The sequence below is a fragment of the Chroicocephalus ridibundus genome, chromosome 4, assembly GCF_963924245.1.
Source record: "Chroicocephalus ridibundus chromosome 4, bChrRid1.1, whole genome shotgun sequence".
Classification (NCBI taxonomy): domain Eukaryota; kingdom Metazoa; phylum Chordata; class Aves; order Charadriiformes; family Laridae; genus Chroicocephalus; species Chroicocephalus ridibundus.
Genome location: NC_086287.1, coordinates 89,877,223 through 89,904,670, shown reverse-complemented (window position 1 = coordinate 89,904,670; position 27,448 = coordinate 89,877,223). Strand labels below are relative to the sequence as shown.

Below are 27,448 nucleotides of genomic sequence, written 5' to 3'. Positions count from 1 at the left end.
CCACAAATACTATTAAAAATACAGTTCAGAGCAGTCATCACATTTACATTTAAAATAACCACGATCTCTGTTTAAAGTTTGCAACTAATGGTTTTTTATTGTTTAAGGAAAGGGTTAACTCTTCTGTTAAAGACAAACGTGGAAAAATAATTCAAAGCAGCCATCGTTTGTAAAAAAAACTTTAAGGGATTATCAAAGAATAAGTTATTTTTTTAAGATCCTTTTTAAAGTTTATGATGATTTAGATGAATACCAGTAATAAATGAGTTATATAATTCTGTATGAATCAGTTTTAAATTAAGGGCTTACAAAACTTCCTGGTAAGAAACTTTTTTTCTCTCTGATTTTAAAATAATTCCTAGCTTTTTGTGGTATACATGTAAGTAGTGGGGACAGTGGTGCGTCAGCCATACCTGGAGGGAGAGACAGATAGTTATAGCTTAACTCAACCAATGTTTACCTTTCATAACTGTTATAAAACTAAAAAACACAGCTTGAGCATCTATGTACAAAGCAGTAATTCTAAGAACAAACTGTATGTAGACATAAGTTTTTATAGCGATAACATTTTCATTCTACTAAATTTCTATCTATTTCTAAACAAACTATGAAGGTTCTCCCTTATGCAAGGTACAAGCAGAATGTAAGATGACAAAAACCATTTAACTGTAGATTTTTTTCTCCATTTTATAGAGTTGGAACACTTACCTGCTGGTGCCAAGGATTTCAGCGATTCTAAAAGATGTGGACTAGAAAACTTGACCAGACATCTGAACGGTTCTTTTTTATCCAAAACATCCATTTTAGGATCACTTTTAAACATCGTCTCAAGCTGTTAAGACAAAATTTACCCAGGGAGTATAAATAAAATATCTTCATTGCTTATATGCTATTATTTAAACATTATGTTAAAAATGCAATATATAAGACTGATCTTATTTGTCTGTATTTGTAATGTTAACATGAATCAAGCTGGAGGAATATTTTAATAAAATCAGAGGGTGCCACCATGTGGTAAACAGTTTTCTGCTGAGAGGCGGCTTGTTCAGCCATATTGTAAAACATTAAGTATCTCTTAGAAGTTCATATATATATATATATAGATATATATCTGTTCATCAGATAAAATCCATGCATCATTCAAGAAGTTAAATTATAGCATGATATGTAGTGTGAGCTTTGTATGTACTTCAAATAACCTCAATTTCTCATGCTTCAATACACTGCTGGTCTAAGTCTATCTTTATTACAAGTCAAAATGCTTAGTTTACAAGGCTGAAAGATTGAAGCGTCGTCTAGTAGTCTGACCAAATCTCAATGCAAATCTGTTTCTTAAGATACTTTTACCTCATTTATTTTAAAATGTCCTCCCTAAAGTTTAAAAAAAAATTTTAAATCTAGCATTTCTTCAATTTGCAACTTCATGCAGCTACCACTACATTAAAACTAATTAAAAAAACCCCCACCAAGTTCATTGCTTTTACTACCTTATATTGTGCAAATTCAATTTTAGGTTGGGGACCATCACCAAAAACTTCCCGATTCAGTCTCTGTATTCTTTCTTTCTCATTTATGTTCTCTTGAATTATCCGTAAATCTACTGCAGGTGGAAAGAGTAGGAAAGAAAATAGAAAAAACAGAAAGACAACTTTGACAGCTGGTACGATACTGTTTTTCTAACCAGGTGATTACTCCAGTGAAATTCTGAAAATAAATTGTAAAGAATTCATCATAATCTTTTATTCATAAGCTAGTTGTCTCCATCATTTATATTTTCAGTTCTTACCAAGAGAAAAACCCAAGCAAATATAAAAGGAGATACCTGGCACTGAGTATTTTTAGTTTCGTAACTGTGTCCAACAACAGTCACAGGGAAATAATTACCCCTCCTAGTGACAGCCAGTACTATGGCACCCCACCAGGGATGGATAATGTAACATCAATGTAACATACGTAAATTTCCTATTATGAACCTCATTTCATAAGCCAGCAGTAATGACATTCAAGCTGCCATTTAATTTAAAATATACGTACCGGTTTCTGGTGCTACATTGCTTTCTGTCAGAGGTCTCGGACAGTAAGTTTGGAAGTTCTAAATGGAGAGACGGGGGGGAGAAAAATGTTTTATTTCACTTCCACTTTTAGAGGCTGTACCTGAAGACAACTTTCCAGATTTTTTACTTCTCATTCTGAAAGTCAGTATTCTTCCAATTTTTGACGGTTACTAGAAGTCAGAAAGCCCAACTTTATTTTGAGAATAGAATGTCTGTCCAATGATATTTGTGAACATTTCCCTATTTACAAGTTTTACATGGACAAGCAGAGTAAGTGCCCATTCTAATAGCCTTCAACTCATTGCTCTAGGAAGCCTAGTGAAATGATACTAGAAAATCCTGGGATTGAATTGTTCATACAATTTTTAGACTGAATTAACCATTACAATAATAGAGGACAGGCAGGATACCAAGTAATTACATCCCCATTGTAATGTTACCTTAATGAAAGGCTACCCACCACAATAGTTCAATATTATTTTAACTCGATGGTCTCTTGGAAGAGGTGATTTTCCCCACCTACTGGGGGTGAGAACTAGGCCTGAAACAAGAAGCAATGCTTATCTTTGGACGTACGTGTGAAGTGGCTCACCTGGCTATATCTCTTAAATACAATATCTTTAAGGGAGTTTAAAGAATGACTTCGAAGCTCCATTTCACGGATGTTTTGGTAATTGGAAGCAACCACCAGGGCCTTTAAATAGAAATTGAAATTGTTTTAACATCAGTCTTAATCATCACTATGTTTATAATATGGAAAAAATATAACATTTCTAGACATTGTGATGTTTTTGTTTCAAGGTCAGTAACTGTCCTTTAAATAGCAGGATTATCATGTCTGAAAAAAGAAGTTGAATACACTGTTATTAAGCTTAGGTTAATATTTAAAAGAATTCACAGGATAACCAGATGAGCCTATAGCCCTATCAGCTGAATAAATAAAATAAACAAACAGATTAATAAAATAATTAATGTCTGGAAGTCTGCTAAATAGATAAAAAATTAAAGACTACCAACACTGATCACCATAAGTTGACAGAAAATGTCCTTTAAAACTAATTAATAGCATTCTCTGATGAGCTTATACAGTTAGTTCTTGAAGTTAACAGTGTTGATGTAATATTCTCCAACTTCTATGAGACAATTTAACTAAATATCGCCTAATGCTTGGTTAAGAAATTAGAACAATTCAAGATCAGCAAAAATCCCAATGAACTGAATTTATTCACAATGCACCCTCTCAAAGGTCTAAAAGATTGGGTTTTGCCCCAATTTTATCACGAGCTAAGGGAAAAAAATTACTATGTAAATTACTAAATTACTTTAAGTGACAAATCTTTACCCATTCTCTTAAAACATAACACAATTATAGCTCTGCATGACTGCAGTGAAATCAGGGTCTACAGAGTCTTATTCTTTACCTGACACAGCAGAGGCAAGTTGCTCCTGAGCACTGAGGCAGAAATGAAGACATAGGGAGTCTGTGAATGGTATACAACATAGCTGGTTTTGTACTGGTTTGGTTTTGTATACGGCGTTCCCCAGGCAATTCTAATCCAGATTGCATTATCCTCATATTCTCTAAAGTTGATGGTGACCTAAACAGAAAAAGAAAAGCTTTGATTTACCAGCACATTCAAATGCCCAGAAAGATTTTGTTCTCTCTTAACCCTGCGCTCGTAAGACCCAAACAGAATTTAATACACCACTGCTTGACTAAGAAACAAATCCCAGTAGTGTGGTCACAATTGTATTTGAAACAAATTCCTCACAAACTAGGGGGGGGCGGGGAGGAATCACCTTTCAAACTCTAACATGACTTTTGTTCCTGTTGATGTACATTTTCTTCTGAAGGGTGAAAATAAAAACAGCTTATTACAAAAACCTGATTCTGTCTTTTGGGAAAATAACAACACAACAGAAAAGCATCTGTTTAGATGGAGGGCTAGTGGCAATATTTCCAATATGTCCAATTTTTGAGAAACTAAACTTTTGATCAACTTGTGATTTTAGACCTGAATATAGTATTTATTGCTGCTCAAGAATACACAATGAGAAATTTGAAGACGACTCCCTTCCCTGTTCTTGTAGATTTGCTCCTCAGTTACTTCTTTTTACCTTTACTCAATCTGGGTGATTTTAGAATGGGAAAACTTCCTTTAAAAAAACCCCAAACAACCCTCCCTTTGACTGAGGCAAATGTAGTCAAGCTTTTAGTCCAACTAGGACATAAACCGTTTAGATTGTTGGACCAACATAATTTCTCAAAGTTTTTGTGGATTTTTTTTTTAAATGAAAATATTGCAAAACCTTATACAATAGATTTATATGAACTGCAGCTAATTATCTGTTTGTCTGATTTGTATTTGTTGCCCTCTGCTGTTATCAGTGGGAATCCTTTGCGTGAACTAGCTAACCAGCCAGCAGCATTTTCTATTACCTTGCTTAAATGAAGCTGGCGAACTAAAGCAAGAAAAGGCTTCTGCAAATTGTTTAGTAAAAGAGTGACATGATAATGCCTCCCATTTTTTTTATTTTCTTCCCATGCTCATTTATGTAGCCTAGAAACCGTTTCTTGCTATTGACAGTGGTCTTTCAGTCATTATAACGTAATGAAATACCAGAGCCAAGTTCTCACAGACATCACAAAATATAATTTCAAAATCTGAACTAAAAGGAAACGGATACAATGTTGCTACTAATCTAAGCCATAGTAACTGAACTTCCTTGTTTTGCTTACTGGCTATTTCGAACTCCCTCTGTACTCTGTTTGACCTGATTTTGGTTGTTTGTGTAACAGGACAAAGCAATGTCAACTTACCTAGGCAACGTGTACACTCAAATAGGGCAAAGATTTGATAGAAAACATGAACATATTGCCTTTCTTGAAGGCTGTCACATTTTAAGGCAAATTTACATTTTATTTCATTCCAGCATAATTGTAAAGTTGCTAGAACAGATATGCAATACATTTTTCCTATTTCACATGCAGTTCCTACCATTCCCAAATAAATAATTCCATTTAATTTTTGATGCAGACTGTAGAAAGAAAAATACCTCCCTAAAGTTATGAAAACAATCTATTGACAGCAGAGCTGTGTAATAAGTTTAGAATGGATTTATTCTTACATTTTTCAAGGCTGACCGAAGTAGTCTTTTAAATTTTTTTTTGAAATCTGTTAAGTCAAAAAATTCCGTTTCTTCCCCTGTTACACAAGAAAAAAAAAACTACAATTGTGTTTACAAGAAATAGTTCCGAGACGATTTTACAGTTTTGCTGAAACAAAATTAAGCAGAAAAAGCTGAAGTTCCATAGCCTTATACGAAAAGCTGTATATTAAACTTGAGCCTCATGACCGATATATAGCGAAAAGGTTAATATTTAATTAGCAGTTCTGATTTCTAATAATAAGAACCTAATCAAAAGCATTCTAAAAACATTAAAGACGGCTCTGTTGAAAAATCCGTATTAGACTACAGCTAAATATTTAAGATATTTATACTGAAAACTAGACCTTGTGTTTAAAAGGTATATGAGGCAGCATTGCAGTAAGTTTCTGAGAACTGTGAGATTACAGCAAGGAAAGGCATTTTACCTGTTTTGTTCATCTGGTAAACACTCCATATTCTTTTGTTTGGGTAGATGTTATTGTCTAAGAAAAATAGGAATTGCTCAATAACATAGTGTATTGTCAAATGGTAATTAAAGGAACAAATAGTTTTACAATACCTTTATGACCAGGTTATTTCAAAATATTACTTCTGGTAACACAATACAATTTATTCAGCATTCTTAAACTACCACTCACAGTAAATCTAATAGCAACACAGTTTTTTATTAAAAGAGATGGGAAGATCTTTTTTAATTCATTTACACAACTAATAAAGGGTATCTCTGAGGTTCAACGTTTAAAGAAGGATTTTACCTAAACTGACTGAAATCCAGTCTAAACTCAAACTAAGAAGTGTAGAGTGTTAAAAAGTCTTGCAATTTAAACTATTATATAATCAAGTTGCAAATTAATATTGCAGTTAGAGTTCCCCCTGGAGTATGTGCCTATAATTTTGCCCAAGTCACTCCTTATAGGAGCATGACATTACTGATTTTAGGGTTTGGTGCATACTGGAGACAAACATATCTCTCTACATTTATAATTGTGTGCTGATGTGGCTTACTACAGTTTACATCTATTTAGATGCCAGAAGAAGCAAACATGCTTTTGTTGATTTTGAGCTTTTGAAATTTTTTTAAAAAGATCAGATCCAATAAGATTCGTCATCTGAAATGTAATCTGTGTGCACCAGATGCAGCTGTACCTCACTAGGACAATTGCTATGTAATTAAGGGCATTACCAAGTTACTCAGAAAAAGGTATAAAGATGTTCTTTTTATTCATTTTTTACTTACAAATTATGTCTAGGACAGCTGCTTGCTTTATGTCTGCAGAATTTTCCTGGAAAGAAGAATAACAGTGCATGGTGAACTGCAAGTCCAGAATGCTCTATCATACTGTTTAGTAAGCAAAAAAACCTCAGTACTGGTAGTTTAAATTACATTGCACTGAAGTCCACAGCACGTACAGTCTCCTCAGAGACACCACACCTGGTCCCAATGTGCACACAATACAGTTTTGAGAAATCAATAATAAAAGCTATTACAGCAAGGTTTAAGTGTTTCTGCAGAGGCAGCAAGAACAACGCTGTCCTTATAATATGATGTATGAGCAATTAGAAAGTATTCATGACGTTACGCAACTCTGACTAGTATTTCACTGTCAGGAATTTTAACATGCTTGGTTCCTCCTTATTTATCATTTACAGTGTGAAAAAATATTAAAGAAACTATGATACTACTTCTTACAGATGTTTCAGAAACATTTGCTATCTTACAAGAATAACTTAACAGTTTCTTGCCTGCAGTTTGATCTACACTCCATATAATTAATCTTTGGGTATGAAATTCAAAGGGAATGATACAAGAAAACCTATAGAATTTAAGAGCTATTAGTAATAACTGTATCTATCTAGGCCATATCTAAAGACTCCTAGTATATATAAAGATTCCTGGTGCACCAAAATCAGAGTACTTAAGGAGGCGATCAGAAAACCTTTTTTACTTACAGTTTGCAGAATGAAGTAGCTTTGGCCAAGGAAGTTTTTCAAAAAAAATCTAAGAAGTCTAAGATATATGCTAGTGCTATCGTTATCCATACTAAATAGATCTAAATTAGCACTATGTAATGAGTAGACATCTCAATCAATGCCTTTATTTTACAATTTAGAAATACACACATTTCTTAAAGGTTTAACACACTGAATTTTATCTACTTTGTGGAAGCCAAGAGCTCAAAACATGCACTTCCATACTCAATAAGGGTCAATCTTGCACTCCTATCAATCAGGCAAAATTGATGGTATTACCAGTTCAGCTTTACGCTTTTCAGACTGCAAGCTGCTATTTGATGATGTGTTACAGCCAAAGAAGATTTATTTCTTCATAAGAATGTTTTTTTCCTGGTGCTTCAACATGCATTCTGTATGTCACTGACAGGCAGTTACCTCACAAAGCTGCACCACATCTTGAGAAATGTTGTCCTTTATCTGATGGAAGTTTATGGTTTCCAGCTGTGCCTCAGAGAGAAAGCCCCATTTCTGTAGCATCATCTTAATTTCATCTCGTGGGATTTTTAGTACAGTTCTTCGGATGTACTCAGCAACAGTTTCATCCATGACGAAGCCACCTGAAAAGCTGAATGGTTAAAGAAGTTGAAATGGAGGCATAAGCAGGCTCAGGAGACTTGCTCCCTTTGGATGGCATACAAAGCTTCACCTAGGCACGACTAGTAGGACATTGGCATCGGTCCTAAGCGTATTACCATCACAGATTTCAGGGAGCACGTTAAAACGCTTTTTACAATAATTTCCCCCCCAAGCCCTAAGAAGTTTCCCTCACTGACCAAGGCCTCGTGCGAACTTCTAGAGAGGGACAGGGCACTGGCCCTCACCCCGGCCTGTCACTGCCTCTCCGGTTCGACGGATGTCCGTGCGGGTGCTCAGACAGCGGGCACGAACGCCAAGAAAGCCGCACAGACGAAGGGAGAACGGCGACTCTACCTGCCCACGACGGAAACAACCCCACTCTCCCGCCGCCGCCACCCTCCTTCTCCTCTTCCTTACCCGCCCGCCGCGCGCCCCACCAACCACTGCCCGCCTTTCGAAGCGCCCAATCAGACTCTGCACGGTGCCGCGGCCGCCCAATCACAAGACGCCTCGCCTCTCGCCCCGCCCCGCCGCGCGCCGGCGCCCTGAGGGCTGTTCCCGCTGCTGCCCGGTGCGGTGAGGTGGCTTCCGGTGGGGCCTGCCTGGGTCACCCGCATCTCCTCCCCGCTCTGCGCGGCCGGTGCGTCGCTCCCGGTGCCGGCTGCGTCCTCTGGGGACTGGAGTAAGTGCGAGGATGGCGGTGAGGGGAGGCTTTGTCTAGGCTCGAGCGGGCGGCGTTGTTCCTTCCTAGCCCCGAAGGAAAAGAGGGGCCTGTGGGGAGGTGCCTTCCCCGCCGCTCTCCCTCCCGGCCTCACCGCTTGGCTTTGGAGGAGCCGTGCCCTGCCCTGCCCTACCCGAGCTCGGGGCCGGCTTCTGGGACCCCCTCCTTGCCTCGCATCCTCCTTCAGGCCTCAAGGAGGACTTTCAAAAGGGCTGTTCTGAGGGGGACCACGGGGCTCTCCATCGCGACTGCTGTAAGCTTGCTTTTCCTTGCGTCTCTGTGTGTCCCATCGCTATTTTAAGGACTCCTGGGAGCACTGAGAAACTACACTCTGAAAACAATGTCGGTTAATTCAGTGGGCCTCTTCTCCTGCCATAACTGTTGATAACAGTTCACCTGGTAGCAAAGCTCTGTTACGCTGTGTTTACTTTCTGTTCAGTGCTCTCTGCCTTTCATGAGGGGCCTTGCTGCTCAAGGGATAAAGTCCTGTCTTTTCCATCAGGAGACTGTGATCCCCTTGATCCCTTTCTTTCAGAAGGGAAAAAGCAGTTCTACAGTAAGCAAGAATTCTGCTAGCAGTACTAAATTTATAGTGTTCTTACCTGCTAGATCAAGAAATGAATGCAACGGTAATAAAATGAAGCTTTGACCGTGTATTCTCATCTTCAGAGACAGCAGGAATAGAGAGAGACTGCTTCAGTAATCTTTCGTAATGTAATGTTATATTGTGCAGTGTGACTTGCTGCGTATTATAATTAAAATATTACACTAATTGTCCTGTAACTATGGTGGTGTTTGTTGTATGAATATGACCTTAAATAATTGCCAGGCGGTGAAAATGCCCTGTTGTACTTTACTTGATCATTTATTTTAGCCAGAAATAAAGCTGTAAAAATGACTTGATATTCAAGTTGCTGTTCAACTTTCTTTATTCAGTAGGACTGACACCTTCTTAACTTACTTTACCAAGTATGTAATCAGGAATGATGTAGTTTTATCAGTTGCTTACTCCTAAACGTAGCAGGTGAGCACTCATTCTGCTGATGTGCGGGATGTTGAATTGTTGGCAGAAAGTGGTCATGTGAAAAAACAGTTAAAACCAGGATGGTTCAGGGAAAGTAAATACAATCTACATAATATAAAAACATTTTAAAAGTAGACATAAACTCTTCCCCCATTCACGTTTCCTTACTACTTACAAGTCTTCATATATATGTATCTAAATTATTTCCCCCCTGCCCCTGCTCTAGTATGTAATATTGGAAAACTAGTGCATAGTTTTGAAGACTGAAATTCAAGAGGTTTGAACTAATTTTTGTAAGATTTAGCTAAACTTGGTTTATTATAAAGTGAAGGTGTCTGGCTAAATTTTTTGGAAACATTGTAAAGTTTGGGTTCGTTCTCAGTGTGCCTAATGACAACCTTAAGGAAAGCAGTCTTGAATGATACTGTAATATCCTGATCTGGAAGATGTTAACCATGTTACTGAAAGCTAGAAACAAAGTCCTTAGTTCAGAGTTCCCTCGGTTTTTGAAATGGCATTCATAAATTGTGATTTCTCATTTCACGGAATGAACGATCTGAGTATTCTAAGCTGTTGTCATGAAAAATATTTATAAATTGTGTATGAAAGATAATACTAGGAACGCGAAAGTTCTGCTGAAGTGACATGAATGATATATTCAGGTAACACCAACCAGTGAGGTGTGGAGCTGAATCCTTTTTAATGCTAAAACTTTGTATAATCTTACAGAAAATACCCATGACTTGAGCAAACAACGAGCTGGTATTTTTCTCCAAATCCAAACAGAACAATACTATGTAATTGAGAAAACCAAACTGTCTGGTCTTACTCAAATTAGACAGTGAAATGAAGTGCAGAAGTAAATGTTACACATGATGAGTGATACAGTGGCTTTATAGGAATTTGCAGATCTGTTCGCCCTGCCCTCCACTGTTAGTACATGTTCTCGTTTGCATGGTCATGCTGCCGCCTTGTGGGTATTATTTGAATGTTTGCAGCAAACAAAAAGCAAATGTTTTGTACTGTAGAAAGCTCCGTGTTTCTGGTTAAGGAGCTAATGATTAGCAATGTAGATGCTCATATGCAATTTTTCATCTTCAGGGTTGGTACACAAGGATTTGCATTTTGTTTTAAGAAGTCATTTTTCTGAGCAATATGTGAATTCATGTTTCGTGGGGTTTTTTTGCTGTTGACTTCAAAAACTTGAAAAAAATTACTTTTGTGTGCAACTTTTTAAATGAAAAAATTAGAACAATTTGGTTTAAGAAATGGTCTTCTAACATGTTTTAATGAAATATGGAAAAAAGCATCTTGGGAAAGCAATGATCTAGATTCAAACCTTCCTTTCATTGTTGTCTACCAAACATGTAAATATTAAGATTTTGGCTAATCAGCAAGACTAAAGCAACCTAATTTAGTTTTCCTTCTGCATCAGGGAACTGTTTAGTTCATATTTATGGGAGATTCTGAGAAAAGAAGGGAGCTTCTCTGGATTCCTGACATACTGATCTCGTGCTTCATTTGGGAAAGAAGTGGGAATGTACCAAACACCTCCTTTCTCCACACAGCTAGGTCTTTTTACTGCTATTTGCCATAAGGAGGTCAGGAGGAGAAACGAGCACATGGAGAGAAACAAGCTGGATTTTGGTGTCTTAACAGGAGTGTGAATGCGTACAAGTGTTCTTGCCTGCTCTTTTGGGACAGCCTTTTGGTTTCTGCCTACTTGTTAGATATCTGCAGTTTCATTGTGATAAATTCCATAATACATAGGTTCCTTTTGCACATTCGTATTATATAAATATTTAATGTATTGAATGTGTGTATAGATTGGCTTTTAGATAAGGAATGAGTATCACTTCTTGTTATTTTGATTTTTTTTTTTAATCTGGTTTATGTTGGAAACCATAAAAGCTAAAACATCCCCTGTTCTTCCCACTTTAAGATAAACTACACAGAACATGATATGGAATGAGGCAATTTCTTAATTATTTTTTTTCCCTGAAGGATAGCATAGATTTAGAAACTGGTTAAGGAAGTTAAAAGATCAATCATCTTTATCCATGTCTTCTACCTTCAGAGGCTAATAGTTTATAGAAATTTGCAGTTAGTTCTTAAGGCATTTCAACCAAAACACTTAGATACACGTGTAGCGTAATTTTTAACAAGGAAGAAAAAAAACGCAAAGAATTCAAAATCTCATATAAAACACATTAAAGGGCAGACCATTTTTGTGCAACCCAGTGAAATATGTCAGTGCCTTTATGTAAAGAGTTCATCTAAATACTTCTCTCCAAATACTTGCTTCGGATATTAATGTTTGCTTAGCATTTTGCAGTCCGTTTTACTCATAAAGCAATTCCTGCATTTTCTTCATATTGTTCTACTTTACTGCTAGTATTTCTTCTACAACAATTGTATGTTTACCTTGACATTCTTTATCCAGCATTTCTGTTTGTAGATTTCTCAGAGCAATTTACATTGCTTATTCCCAATTTTTTTTGCTATTTCCCTCCTCCCCCCCCCAAGTATTTTTTCATACTCAGATTCCCTATGAGCTACTACCTATATAAAATTCTGTCCATGTGGACTTAAATTCTGGTGAGATGGCAACTTGCTATCTTTATTTTAGATTAAAACATTATTTAAAAGAAACTAAGGAACCCAATAGCTCATCCTGTCCTTTTTTCACACATATTTTTGTTACTCTTGAAACTCTTTTGTTTGTCAGTCATTCTGCTCCAGCAAAAATATTCTAGCCTTCTCTGATCATTTATAGATCACTGTCTAATCTGACACTCCTAAATATAAATATAATATTGAGCACTGATAACACTGGTCATGAACTTCAAAAGTACTTGAAGGCTCCAGTTAAGTCTTCCATGACCACGGCTTTGTTACTTTAATCCATCATAGCCTACATGAGCTCAGTACTGGTAATTGAACTTGCAAGATTTTACTATTCAATGTTATTTGAAAATGAATTTCAAGACTACTGATCTATGAACTGGTGTGACAGTTAGGACCTCTGATTTGTAGCATCTGTCCTGCAAGAAGTGCCATTGGAAAATTCACTTGTGTTATTAAAAGACTTTTAATTGATGAAATATGCTGCCACCTATCTATTTGTAGCATTGGTAGCTTTTATCTTCTTTATCTGAGAATAATTTTGTAAACGATGGCAGTAATTACTAATCTTAGTTTAGAAAGAATTAATCTTTCCTTGAAATGCTCCCTTTGACTTTCTGGCCTGTGCTGATGTGCATGCTACCTATGTCACTAGAACATTAGTCTTGCTTGCTCCTTCCGAGACAGCCATCTCAGATGACAGTTTTAGGAAGAGCGGTCAGAGGCTGAATGATGGAGGGATTTAATAATCAGCTGGGTTCACAGACGTTAAAGTAATGCGCAGTCATTGAGCAGGTCACCCTCTCAAGGGAATGCTAACTCTACTGCTATCAAAAAAATCTACTGATAAATTTAAAACATATTGACTTTGTGTGGCATGCAATCAAAAGCTGGTGGCAATAACACAGCAGGGTTCTTAATCACTTTGCTGTTACAGTCGTGCTCCTGCTGTCATATTTCTAAAGGTTCATTTGTTAATTTGTTGAATGGAATGCTTAAGCAACTTGTACGGTTTCCAACTTCTTCTGTGCTAAGAATATATGTAGCGTAATATTAGACTTCCAGATAGTATGGGGGAGATTTTTGAAAGAAATCACTACGTGTGTTTGTAACACAATGTGGAACATATTCTCATGGGTCTCAAGAGTCTTTCAAATCTGTTTGGATTTTTAAAATTTTGTTTGCTTGTGGGAATGTAACTCTTGTTAAGCTGCACACGTGATGGGAAATACTGGGTAAATTAGTGTACATACCTCTTCAAGCCAAATATATTACTTGAGTGTTCTAGGAATAGCAGTGTAGATTGTAGCTGCCAGCTGAATATTGGGATTTTGCAATTGTAAAATCTGACCACTGGCTAGTAGTATTTAGCTTGCCTATTTAGCTGGAGTGTTAATACTTTGTACAAGCTGTAGTGGTATTTGCCTGATGTATTGCAGCTACAAAGGTGATCTCTTTGGGAGGAGGGGGAACACAAAATACTAAGTAAACAACCAAAAAAGGCATCTCTTTAATTCCATGGCAGTATGGGTCATACAAGTAGAATTTTGTCAAGGTGAGCCCATTTGTCCTGGTATGAACTGGACTTTTTTCTTCCCTCCCTGGTAAAGTAATCTTCCACAACAAAGATGTCATCTTATTTCAGCCACTATCATAAGATGCTTTCATCCGTTTCAACAAAAGATCTTGAAAATTACTTCTGGGAATATATATATATATATAAAAATATAATTTTTAATGGGAGGTAATATAAAAATTTATTTCTAGAATGAAATTTTGCTCTTGTCCGACAGAACCCTTCAGAAAAGGACCTGCGGGTTCTGGTTGACATGAAGTTAAAACATGATTTAGCAGTGCACCCTTGCGGCAAGAAAGGTTCATGGCATACTGGGTCACTCTAGAAGTATAGTAGCAGGTCAAGGAAGGTAATTATTATTCCCCTCTCCGTGGCAGTCTTGAGGCCACATCTGAAATACAGTGTTCATCTTTGGGTCCCAAAGGCTAACAGATGATAAAAAAAACCGAGTCCAGCAATGGGGAAACTAAGAGGGTCAGGAGGGTGGAAGAGCTGGTATATGCGACAAGTTTAAAGGAGCTAGGCAGCTTTCAAAATAGGATACTCGAGGGAAACCCAAATGCTGCCTTCCACTATCCGAAGCAGTGAGGGATTCATGTAGAAGACACATCCAGATGCTTTTTAGAGGAGCACAGTGAAAGGGCAACAGGCAACAATGTGAAGTTGCAGGAAGGGACATTCCAATTGGGCATAAATAAGAAAAACATCATTACTGTTTTCATTAAGTACTGTTTTTTAAAGCATCATCAATGCTTTGGATCAGGATTTTTTAAAAAGCATCTAGATAACTAAACAAAAATGTCAGTTCTCAGAGTGCTGTAATGAAATATCATTGTGCTTCCTGTTCTGATCCATCTGTAGAAGGTAGAAAGAAAATTACATATACTTAGCTTTTTTAAAGCTAGAAACGAAAAAACTGAAGTAGGAATGTGAAAAGATAATCTGCAGTTCAAGAAAGATTAACGCTACTAGGGAGTCCCTGAAAATTAAAATCCCAAAAGCATGCTTCTGTCCATGACAGCAAAGAATATAAAGTTATCATTAACTTTTAACACTTGGGCTGTGTAGAAGAACAGATGTGCTAGTTTTAATTACTTTAACTGCGTAATATAAATTATATATATATTAAGCTGCATTTTGATCTAAAATATTTTTTTAAAAAAATAATACTATGTGATAATATCTTAAGTGGCTAACTCAAACTTTTTAGTTATACTTTTGCATTTTAATGTTGGCAGGTGGAAGTTTTCTCAGATTCTTGTCCTTGTACTACTAAAATTATCCCTAACTAAAGATGCATCCAGACCTGTCTCCTCATCTGCACACTGAAGAATGTAATCTAATTATCAGTCTGCTCAAGAAGTGTCACAAGGAGGTAAGGAGTTTTGAGCGGAGAAAAGAGTGGGTGGGTTGGGGAAATGAGTGTCAGATAAATTAGCGAGAATATTATATGATCATAGAGAGAAAAACCTCCTCTAGACAGAACAGCCATGAAATGTAGCTAGTATGTTTTCACTGAAGAGGTATCTGACAACTGTGTGTAAAATTTTGCCAATGATTTCATTAGGAAATAAAACATGCCTTAAAATTTCCTCTGCTACAGCTTGACAAGTATGGACCTATTTTAAGAACAGAAATAATTTCTGCACCTTTTAGTACTGTGTGTGCCTCAAAAAACAATCATAAGAGCAACTTCAAATGCCCTCTTTTTGTACGCTTGCAGCATATTCATATTCCAGCTGTCCACTGGGCAGATGCTTCAGTCTATTTATAAGCAGATGTGTTGACGGGGGTCTGGACATGCAGCATGCCTTACATTCAGTGCTTGGAGAGCTAAGTGTGAATGACTGTTTGACTTCCATCTTCTTAGTAGGCACCTACCCAAAGATATAAAATCCCAAACTGTCTTCAGGCTTCTCAAGGCTCTTCATTGCTTCAAGAAGATAGAATCTTCATCTCACTTGTTTAAAAGTCTTTTTTTTTTTTTTTTTTTTTTAATTTGCTCTGTAGTAAACCTATAGATGTAGAAGAGTCAGGCTCTGCAATGGAAGCTAAGCTATCTGCAGCATCGTTGCAATATTGTTAATTACTTTTCCAGTTCTCTCATGTACTCTAAATAGATGTTCTGTACAGATATATTTCTGTATTAGTGCATAAAAAATTCAATTTCATAGTTTCCACTGAGACAAAAATATATTTAAATGTTGAATATGAATGTGAAAACAATGGTTGACTGCGTTACATGCAATCTACAATATTTTCACCTCCATGTTCAGGTGTGATGTTTATAATTTTTTTATAGTGCAGTTATTCACAAATTCTTATTCAATACATACAACAGCTTCACTTTTTTGAGCAGAACTCTAAATTTTTGTTTGCAAAAGTCATAACAGAAAGAAAACCAAGGCTGATAGTACATGAAATGTGAGAGAAGATATTTTGCATGAAACATTTTTGCAGATTTTAAAGTAGCTGAAATAACATATAAAAAAACCTTGCATTACCACACTTTCTTATGATTTCTATATTACAACAATGAAGGGAGCAGAGTTTTAATACTAAAATTCACTTGCAATGAATATACTGTACTGGGTTTCTTCAGCAACATTGAATTGTTTTTTGTTGGCACTTGTAGTACAGTATCTTGAAATCTAAGTGTGCTGGAATCTGTTGATGCCATCTCCTATCCGGTACTTCCCATACCATTGCTTGTCTCTTCCTATGCACTGTCTACATTTTTTTTAAACCTAAGGTACAAAGTTCTTGTGCAGAACATCCTCAAGCTTTAAAACTGAAAGTTTTATTAAGTGTAAGAGTTATGCTTTTCTTCTGAGTTCTGAAATTTTAATTTGCCTAAAAATGTGTTAAGTAATTTGAGAGATTGTAGAGACTTTATTTTTTTTTCTCTTTTTTAGTTAATTTTTAATTTATTTTGGAAACTTGGAAGGTTGTAACATAGCTACAAGTGTTCAGTAGCTAGAATTAAGTGAGAAGGCTTTCCTTGTACCTTAACTACTATGGTATCAAAAGGATTGCCAAATAAAATGACTGTCAGTTAAGTGGAGAATAAAACTTCTATAGGCAATATAAAATTAAAATGTTGTGATTCATTTTTCATCATTTTGAAACAAAGCCAATCAGGAAAGAAAATAGGCTCAGATTTGTCCTGCCTTTTGGTATGTACGTAGTTGGGCATTCTATGCTTTGACCAGAGAATCCAGAAAAAACAATTTACTACTTGAAAGTAATGGTTGACTGTTTGATAAAAATGAATGTTAATGTATAAGCATCATAAGCTTTTTGTATAATGTAGCTTATTAGACTACTTAGCATTGAAGAGGCAACTGGAACTAAAAGGTGTATTTGAATTCCTTGGCAGCAAGTGATTCAAAGGAATCTATTGCCAGTTTGACTTACGAAGGGCCTAGGAGCAGCAGTAATAGTCAAGCACAGGATTATATGCTTTTGGTTTTGTTTGAAGTTTATCTTTACATGAAGAGGAATTACTTTTGTCAGTCTTGTGCTCAACTGTTGTGCTAACAGTCTCAGCACAGAAAGGGTGAAGATGGCTTCTTTCACACTCAGTTGAAAGGAAGCGATACCATTTCATTTAAAATTCAAGGGGAGTGTACTGAAATATTCTTTTAAAATTGAAGTCACTGAAATCTGAAAAGTTAGTGATCTTCATCAGTTATCAGTGACTACCTGCTTTTTTGTTATAATGCCAAAATGGCCTAAGAACCTCGATGTACAATTTAAATTAGTATGAAGAAAAGCATTATTTTTTAATTGGGTGTCCTGTGTTTGCATTTTCACAACGGTCAATTTGATTGTTGTGAACATGCCTATTGTATCAAGTATTGTATCAAGTTTTGCATCTAGTGAGGAGAGGTTACTGGGATTCCTATTTGATGTTATTATTTTGATTTTTTTTTTTTTTTACCACCACCACTCTGGGGCCAAATGCAGGCTTTAAAGAGACTTTTTATAGTTGTCAGCTGAAAGAAATATTATTGCATGTTGTCTTGCAATCATATCACTGTAATTGGTGTAATTATTTTTGAGAAACTGATTCTTTTTTCCTCATAATCTGTACTAAAAAATTGACAGCTTGGGAATCTGGCTAAATAAATGTAAATTCAACTCACTGAATGCACTAGTAAGAGTGGAGTTAGCTTGAAGTGTGGGCGCTCACCCTTGAAATACCTGAATGCAGGTATGGGAGTAGAATACAAAATTAAATCTGTATTATCTAAAATTAAAATGTTGTAAAAGCAAGATCAGCTTGTAGTAAAGTGACCATTTATCACATGCAACTGCTTCAGAGTGTCATCTGATGCCCTTTACAAAGCAGAGAGGTATAAACAAGCTAATTATAGCACTGCTATAGTTAAGTGTTTGTCATAATCTTTATTAACCCACTCTTACTTTCACTCGTGTTCTATTGGCTGAAATCTTGTCCCCTGTTTGAATTCTTAATAGTGTTCCTGTATTGTATAAATCCACCTAGCTTCTCATCAGCTACAGAAATGTGCATAGGTTTTCCTCTAAAATATGGAAATTATTTCATTCTCATCAGTTTTGTTCTTCCAGGTTTGTTTTGTTTTGTTGTTTTTTTTTTTTTTAAATTCATTAGTTCTCTAAAAGATTGGTCAAATTGACTCTTTTGATTGCATAACTGTAAATATCTACTAAAATCTCCACTCCTTTAGGCCTTCTGAATTGCTTGGATGCTCTGCTACCAGATTCTGTGGCATGTTGGCAAGCATCACCCTGAAAAAAATAGTGCTTGTAGAAGGATGCATTGTGAGAGTGATTTGGTGGCTGATAATATGAAATTGCTTCAGGAAATCCTGGCTAAGAGGGCAGGTTTTTGTGGTGAATATCATCAGGTTAGCTGGGGAATGTCTTCGTGAGGACAATGCCTGCAGTTTTTCAGGAACTGAATAACACTTAAGTATGGATAAGGCCCACAGTTGAGCTGTGCCACAAAGATGGTAAATGCATCTTACTTATTAACCTCACGATCTGGAGAAACCTAATCCCCCCATTTTTTTATACTACTTCTAACATTTCAGTCATTTAAGCCTAATGCCTGCATCTTTTGGACCAACAACACGTTTTTCTTGTGGCTGGGATGATATAGCATCAAGTCCTTTGCCTCTCTAGGTCATGAAGAAACAATGAAAACTAAAGCACAGAGGACATTGCCTCCAGGATGCCTGTAGATCTCCTTACATCTTTCTGTATGACAAACTGGAGTTCAGAATATTTATTTTTTGTACATTATTCAAGCTAGCGTGAGTGAAAGTTGTTAAGACTGATTCCTAGATCAATAAAATACATGTTCTACATTTAGACTTAATAGCTTCTGCTTAGGTATCCTATTTTAGTCTGGTTACACAACGTGGTGAGTACCTTCAACTTTCAGCAAGGTGGGAGTGGCTCATATGAGGTTCAGGAGTAGCTCTAACTTGTAGCTACTCGGTAAAAAAGCTACAAAGCATAATTTTTTGCAAAAAGAGAAAAGGAAAAGAAGACCAGGATATGTTGCAAAATGCAAGTGGCTTCTAAGAAATTTAGAGCTTCAGAGGAAGAAGCCTTTGAATTGTAAATCTGTTTTTCTCTCCCTAACTTATCAGCACAACATTTTGAAATTTTTTGGCCATTGCAATGATATTGACCGTGAGATGCGGAAGTGCTTAAAGAAAGAGGTAAGAGACAAATTTACTACAAGTTAAATGCTTAATAAAAAAGTCCATTAGATAGAAATAGAGTTGCTTTTTACTAAGTAGTACAAATCAATAAATAGGCCTTGAAATGTAAGCACATTCTGGAGTGGGCAATTAAGACCGAATTTAAAGTTTTTTTTGATAAATTTGTCAGGTAAAATCTGGCTTTAACAAATGGCATGGTCTATTTTTGGATATACAAAAATAAGCAAACACATCTTAACAAAACAAATACTGCAAATAGGAATGGACACTTCACAGGTTGCTTCTGATCTTTTTTCTTAATTTATTTTAGTAGTGGTATTTGCACAGAATAGAATACAAGGCAGTAATGGTCACTTCTGCATGAGTAACACTTATTACTGAAGTCAGGTATGCTGACTGAAACCACTCGATGAGTTGCTGAGTTAGGCCCTAAATGAAAATATTGCTGCTAAGAACCTGCTCACTGCTCTACTACATCTGCAGATGGGAAGGAATGGAAGACTCTAGGAGTTTAAGTAGATTGACTAGCTAATGGGCACATTTTCAGAAGAGTATCAATGGGTCTTTATATTTGTGGTTGTCATGCCTACAAGACAGAACACATAAATGAACTTTTCATGCACCTTTTCACTTGAAATTATACTTAATAATTTTGATATAAATTTCATAGTCGTATCTAAAAAGGGAAACTTCAAGTGCATGGTAGCCAGGACAGTTTGGGTTCCCTCTTTTCCTTCTGTCAGTCTGTGGGCATTAATTTCATCTGCTTGTGTCAAATACCATTCCCTGCCCCCCGTAAAAACTGTACCACAGACCTGGAAAATAATGAAGTTTCTTTCCATGTCTGCCTTCTTAAATTATGGCTACATTGATATGCCATTACTAGGAAGCCCTTGAAAGGCTGTTCACAAGTATAGAATAAGTACAGATGTAGCTTTTAAAGATCCACTGTTCTCATTCTATGTAAAAACATGGATGGGTTATTGAAAAATGAAATATTGGCGTGCGAAAAAGTTAAGCATTCTGTAAATATTAAGTAATGTTTTGGGCCATTATTTCAGTTATAAACCAATCAGTATAATGAGTGAAAAAACTGCAAATCCTTTCTAAAATCAATCTGCTTAGTAGTTTATTATATTATATAGAGAACTGAATATTTGTGGGTTACTTGGGTTTTATTCTTGGTACCAATTATTAAAAAAATTGAACAATTTTTTTTTTTCTCTAACTTAAGGCCAAGAATAATTTGCTTCTCATAAAATACATAGCAAATCATGCATTGATTTTTAATTTTTCATTTCTTTAAGCCATGAAAAGGTTTCCTTTTTGGCTGCAATGAAAGAAGGTTAGGCTCGTCAGTCTTCAGGCTTTTGCTAACACAGGGGCATACTTGAAAGCACGGTCATCTTATGCATGTATCTAAACTGTGAAGGCTTTAGTGATTCCCTTTTACACTGGAGTCCCATCTCTGTTGCTTTTTTTTTTTTTTTTAACTGTAAAAAAAAAACCCAAAATGCGTTACTCTCATTCAACCAAAATTTGCCTTTGTTCCTTTCATCTTGGTATACTACTTTATCTGTGCGTATAATTGATGACCAGGATCAAAAATAGACCAAGTCTGTGATGACAAATTCATGTTTCAGAAGGCAGACACATTTAGATTAATCACTATCTTTTAAAAGGAAACGAGCCTGACCTGTGCTCTAGACTAGCACCGATCCAGCTTTTTTCCTAGTTCATGTGTGAAGTGTAGCTATTGTACATAAGATGGCTGTATAAGTTCCTCCATAAAATTAAACGAATCTGCTTTATTAGAATGTTCTAATAGTCTTTAGCTTAATAACGTCAAACTTAGAAGCATGTATTTTAATCAAATAGATGTTAATTCCAAAGTAAAAATGAACCAAAATGTAGATATTAACAAGAACTGCATTTCTAATGCATCAGTTCAAAGATATTTTTTCTGTTCCTGAGTAATAAACGCTCTCTGCACTTTTAAATGCGACTGATCTGTTCAGTGATAACAGCTGATTTTTTAATTTTCTTATCTGTCTTCCAGTATGAAGAAAACAGGGCCAGGAACCAGGCGAAACGACGGCAGATAATTAATGCTCACAAAAACTCAGAGAAGTGAGCTGTACTGTATTTGGGACAGCTGCATCTCAACAGAGACACTTGGTTGAAAGTTGACAGAATACTTTCCCATCACCAATGCTCAGCATATGGTTTGTGAAATGGTGAAAAAACAAATGCACCTAAAACATATTCATTCCCAGGAAGGCAAACAATGTGGAAAAAAAATAAATAATAAATGATCACTCACAACTTAACTTAATTTTTGACCTCTGAAAAACCCAACTATTGTGGCAAGTCTTTGTTCTGGCATAGTTTTGTTATGATTGTTAAGTAATGAGGAATCAGTGTGTGTGGAGAATTATGTATTCAAGGCTGCTATATTCCCTACCTTGTGTTGAGTTCGATTTATTTCTTTGTGTTTAGAGTTTTTTCATTCATCTTGTATTTTTCTATTTTATTCTTGAAAAACACCTAATGACTTTTTGATCACTCTTTGTAGTGTTGTGATGACACTGCATAAACGAATTAGCAAAAAGAAATTTTAAACACATGTGGCTTGAAATTGGAAATTACCTATCAAGTAATAATTGGAGTTCTAGTATTTTTATTTGAGCTGAAATGATGAAACTACCATCTTTCACTGAGAAGATTAAAAATCCTTCCTTTCAACCGTATGTACAGCGTGGACCGTTGTAAGCCAATTTGTTCATCATACCCAAAGCAAGCACGGCCTTAGAAATTCAGCATGGAACTTTTCCAGGGATTTACAAAGCATTGCCTTGATTTTTGTTGAGTACAATCAATGCGTGCTGAGTGATTTTTTTGAAGAGGAGTGCTGCCAAAAATACAAGCTAAATAGTTCTTCCACATACTGTGGTACAAAGATGAAGTCAAGTTATGACTGTTGCTGTTGAAGAGAAACCCACATTGAAGTGAAAGAAGGTGTAACTTGACTTTCAGTTAGGCAAATCAACTAGTATTGTGTTAATCAAGTTGCCTCGTTAGCCTACAAGAGCTGTTAATTTGCTATCAAACTGCAGAAAGTCCTGAGCAAGCCTCTGAATTCAGAAGATTTGGTATTAAATCATATGTTGGTTTGTGCAGTGATGGAACTGTTTCTCTGGGCGTCTGCTGGATTCACCTTATTTTTAAATGACTTTTCTGTTCTGCCTAGCAACAAAACACTTAAAAAAAATAAAAATACACGATCTTGAATCTTTTGAAGAAAGGGTGCCTATTCTACAATGAATTTTACGGTTTGTTGTAAGAACCATTGTTGACACTCAATCTTGAAATTGGTACATATACCTGTTTTTGGAAGAAAGCTGTATTTTGTGATCTATTTTGAAAGATTCATTAGAATAACTTTACGTATTTTTCAATAGCTGGATGGACCCAGGTAAACTGGTAAAACTTAATCACAAAGGTTTTCAAGTGAAAGTTCCAAGAAAAACTGAATCTATTGTTTCTGCGTGTTTTGACATGCTGTCTGCTTTATTAGAGCAAGTAAACGATGTGTTATTTGAATTAAATACTTGAGTGGCTGGAAGTGGTGAAGTCTTTTTGTTGGTGCACTCCAAAATACTTTTGAAGAGTACTTTATAGTGAAGTTCCCTGACTGGACTGGGAACTCTGCATCCTTGATCCCAATCCTTCTTCCATTTGTGATGACAAAGTCTACTTCAGGCAAGCTCTTAAAAAGCTTGTAATCTTTAAGTAAGTAAGTAAATAAATAAATTGAGACTTGGCCTAGAGATTAGGTTGAGAAGCTGATATCTGAGTGCAAAAGCGCTGAAGCTTTTCTTTCTTTCATCACCTTCTGTGACTTCAGATCTTCCACTAGAATAGCAACAAAATAGGAATCCAAGAGCCACTTAACACAGCTCGTTAGTCAGAATCATATTTTCAAAGATCAATGTCCTTAATAAATGAAAGACCAAATGGCATGCACAGTTTCTATTGATACTTTGAACTACCTTTAGCAATAAATCTATGTTACAGATAAACTTTGTTTACCCAGGAAAAGTAAGATCACGTTCATCCTTCTGTTTCTCCCTGCTAATTGTCCGCTAGCAGCGTGATATGAGATCGCCCATTTATTCCTGTGGTTTTGTTCCTTTTTTTGAGGGGGTTACATTGCTCATTTGATCTTGAAGCTGAGAAACACTAGTGTAATAATACTTAAGATTTATCTGATGGAGAAAGAGGGTATGGGGGTAATGTTAAATGTGGGGCTTTTGTTTCCTAAAGTGAGCTGAGCGGTGAGCAGGGGACATGTTGGGTGACATAAACTTTATCTATAAGGGCTTTGAAGACACTTCATTGTAACTTCATTTGTGTTTAGAAGCATTTTCCCTGTTGTTCTTTCTGAAAGAGCAAGTTTGAGGGAGAAGAAAAAAAGAAATATGATGGAATTTTGTGTTGCGTCATGTGTGAGAAGCTCTTGGGCACTTCACGTGGGAAAGTGAAGAAGGGGAAAATATAAATGGAAAGGGCAAATGGCAGCTCTAATACAGACCTGGCCATAGCAGTGAGGTTTTCCCATACTGAAGTGCAACAAAAGTCTAGAATACACGGATTGGTGGAGTACAGAGCAAGGGAGTAGTAACTACCCAGCAAAATCCCTCCAGCTCTACCAGGAACACCCGGTAACGCTATCAACGGTGTACTTCCTCTTGCTGGAAAATTAAATGCTGACACCTTGTTTTCCTGTTTTTTTTTTCAGTAGGAGGAAGGATCCTCTGCTGCATAGCAGCAGCGTAGTGTCAGTACCGCAGGGCTAGTTCTTGCTCTGGTGGTGAGCTCTGCCTGCAAAGATCACTGTACTCAACTGGTGCTCAGTTCTACTAGGAATAGTTGAAACATTAGTTGTCTGTCAGGGGAAATTAGTATGAGATATATTCCAGCGAGTGCTCTGTGGCCAGCTTGCCATAAATTAGCTTGGGACACCCTTAACCTGCAGTGAGGGCCTCACCAGCACAATACCTGAGCAGAAGCAGCAGCTACTGCGTATGGGTTTGTGGGCTCTGCGCTGACAGGGAGATAAGAATTCAGTACATCACCATCTAGTCTTTATCCAATTTAGCCTTCATCTGTGCTTTCTTGCAGGTAATTTAATAATTAACTTGATAAAGAGCTATAATACTGGCTTTCATCTACTATTTTTTTTATATACCATTTTACACCTCATCTTATATATGGCCTGCATCTCTTTTGCCTTGTTTTTGGACTTTTTGGCATCAAAGGGCCAAAATGTGTCATATCTGCCTGGTTCTTCATACAACAGGATTTGAATCTGCTATTACAGTTAAGCTGCAGCGCTGAGTGTTAATGTACTATGAATATACTGTTTGTCTCTGCCTGTTTTCAGCTGGTAACAACCTGAAGGGATTGTGGCAGAAGCATTTGTTGCAGATAAAGTCTACGTGTAGTTTTTACACCTTGCAGCAAAATCTCGATTCGGTTGCGCTGACTGTCCGTACAGTTTGGGTGAGGGCTGTGGTCCTGTGAGGGTTGTGAATTTTATAGGCATGTGTAACTTCTTGAAAATCAGAGTGTACTCAAAAAAAACCCTGTAAGAAATGTAGTCTTGGTACACACTCCACAGGAATGATTAATATGAATAACTATTACTAAAACATGCAGCTGAAAAGTTAGCTATGACTGCTGTAATTGTGAATCATTGTAACGAATATTTCCAGTGCTTTACACACTTTGCTAAAGCTCTACAGCACGTGAGTAGAGAGTCTTCAACAGTCGGGCATTTCTTAATGTTGGCACTGCCTGTGCTTTAAAAGACTGTGTGACATCTAATGTAAAATCTTTCTGATATAAATGAACACACATTTCTGTGGAATACATAAAATTACGTGAAAAACAGGAAAACTATGATATCAGAATCTGACAGTTTAATTAAAAATGAATTATTAAACACTTGTGCTTAGGCAAAAGGGATTCTCTACCTGGACAGAATAATGGCTTTTAGGACCGTAGACTTAAGTTACACATTTAATTTTATTAACGTTCACTAAAACGGAGTATCACAGCAAATCTTAGTGCTCCCATTAGAGTCTCTGTTTGTTTTACAGAGCCTTTCACTTGTAATTAGCTAATTCTTATTCTGCTTGGCATAAGAGGAGGAACCTGATGAAGTTAATAGTCTGTCCGCTTTGGTAGAGGTGTTTGCATCACTCAAGGTAAATGGGTCTTTGGTGTAACTGAGGCTGAGTGGTAACCATGCTGCTAATCAACACAACCTGCTTCGTGCGAAATTAATGTCTACTAATAAAAACTTTGAAGTGAATGCTAAATTCACATCAGGTTCCCCAATCATATTTAAATTGCTGTGTACCACAAAATAAATATTGATGGGAACAAAATATATACTTAGCCAAAAAAAGGTTCTTGTGAACTGTCACACTTTAAAATTATTCTTTTGAACTATTTGGTGACATTTTAAAGGCTGGGAACTTTGCTATGGAGCAGTCACTGTACCTGGTGGAGACTTTGTTGGTTTTTTTTAATGTAGACCCCTAGATAAAACAAGCTGCATTTCAAAAAGGAAACAGTGCAGAAAGACCTTTTGGGGCATTCGTTACCTGGAAAAGATCTTACTGACAGCTTGACAAAACTCGTCCCCAGTACTAACATCAGCCATCCAGAATTTGAGGATTTGGTTTGGCTTGGGAAAAAACGTTTGAATGTTGTAAAGAATACAGACGTGTAACAAAGTTGTGTTACTGGAAAACAGACACGACCATTTAAGGTGCTGAAAGAACAGGTTACAAAATACGTGTTTTGTTAGCATGAAATCAGGGGTCTAATGGCAATATTGTATTTTTACAAAACCTTTGATTAAAAACTGTTCTTGAGCTTTGCTGCCAGCAGCCTAAGGCCAGACTGTTTTGACTGTAGGGTAAATATGTGAAACACTAAGCTAATTTCTTCTCCAGCACTAGGTTAAAATAGTTATTCCCCACGTTTAGATCAGTATGTTGTTTTCGTTTTGGTTTTTGTTTTGTTTTTTGTTACACAGCTCTTTCCGAAGTGGTGGGTTTTTCGCCAACCCAAGTGATGACTGCCCTCCCCTCCAGCCGCTCGGCTCCGCGCGGCGACGCCGCTGGAAAATCCTTCCTTTACATGGGAAATCCCTCTTTTACATGGGAATTCCTTCCTTCCCATCCTGCGAGGAGGAGCTCCGTGAATTTCCATCCGTTTTCCGCGAGCTCTCGCCGCGCTTCCCCGGTCGCGCCGACAGCCGCCGGACGCCTCTGCCCGCCCCCGCCGAGACCGACCTCCGCGGCGCCGCTTCGGGGCCGGCCGCCCCTGCTCGGTGCTGCTCGCTCACGGCCTCGCCCGGCTGCCTTCGCCGCCTGGCAGCTGGGGAACGTCGCCGGGCTCCGCGGCCACGGCCCGCTCTCCTGAGGCGGTGGCCGCCCGCTCCCCCTCGCCGCGGCAGCCGCCATCGCCGCCCAGCGGCCGCGCCGTCCCGCCGGGAGGAGCTCCCTGAGGGCCGGCCGCCATCTTGGAGGGGCCAAGGGTGGGCGTTGGCCACCTCACGCCTTCCCTGGCCGTTGGCCACCGTGGCGGCCTGGCTGTGCCGAGGGGCTGGGTGCTGTGCCGAGGAATGGCTGCAGGCGTCAGAAGGGCTGGGTGCTGGCCTGCCTGCCATCGCACCATGGTCTCTGCCTCAGGTAAAATGACGCCCACGCTCTTCCCTCAGTGGCTCCTTCGAGCCAAAAGGTCTCGCAGACGTGCCCTGTGTCCTGAAATAGTCTAAGGATCTTATCAATCACCTCTTGATGCCAAATTCTCTTACACAATCCTATTTTATTTATCACCCGCTTTTTTTTTTTTTTTTTTTTTTAAGCCAAGTCAATGTTGTGCCCAGAACAG

At 37.3% G+C, this 27,448-nt stretch overlaps 2 protein-coding genes across 5 annotated transcripts; one reads left to right on the top strand and one right to left on the bottom strand.

Moving 5' to 3' along the window:
• Positions 1 to 297: 297 nt before the first annotated feature.
• CENPN (centromere protein N) lies at positions 298 to 8,797 on the bottom strand. Of its 3 annotated transcripts, none has more exons than XM_063334679.1 (11): positions 8,669 to 8,797; positions 7,614 to 7,803; positions 6,463 to 6,508; positions 5,651 to 5,707; positions 5,184 to 5,260; positions 3,476 to 3,652; positions 2,647 to 2,748; positions 2,035 to 2,092; positions 1,488 to 1,600; positions 709 to 832; positions 298 to 413 (listed from the first exon to the last, which is right to left on the bottom strand). In XM_063334679.1, the coding sequence occupies exons 1-11, from the start codon at positions 8,710 to 8,712 to the stop codon at positions 298 to 300; spliced, it is 1,104 nt and encodes a 367-aa protein (XP_063190749.1). In that variant the 5' UTR covers positions 8,713 to 8,797. The 3 variants fall into 3 exon arrangements, with proteins under 3 accessions (XP_063190749.1, XP_063190750.1, XP_063190751.1); XM_063334680.1 differs by lacking the exon at positions 8,669 to 8,797 and adding an exon at positions 8,012 to 8,195; XM_063334681.1 differs by lacking the exon at positions 8,669 to 8,797 and adding an exon at positions 8,060 to 8,170.
• CMC2 (C-X9-C motif containing 2) lies at positions 8,356 to 23,651 on the top strand. Of its 2 annotated transcripts, none has more exons than XM_063334682.1 (4): positions 8,356 to 8,496; positions 14,999 to 15,135; positions 19,403 to 19,474; positions 21,537 to 23,475. In XM_063334682.1, the coding sequence occupies exons 2-4, from the start codon at positions 15,055 to 15,057 to the stop codon at positions 21,609 to 21,611; spliced, it is 228 nt and encodes a 75-aa protein (XP_063190752.1). In that variant the 5' UTR covers positions 8,356 to 8,496; positions 14,999 to 15,054; the 3' UTR covers positions 21,612 to 23,475. The 2 variants fall into 2 exon arrangements, with proteins under 2 accessions (XP_063190752.1, XP_063190753.1); XM_063334683.1 differs by having other exon boundaries at positions 8,361 to 8,788; positions 21,537 to 23,651.
• The last annotated feature ends 3,797 nt before the right edge of the window (positions 23,652 to 27,448 follow it).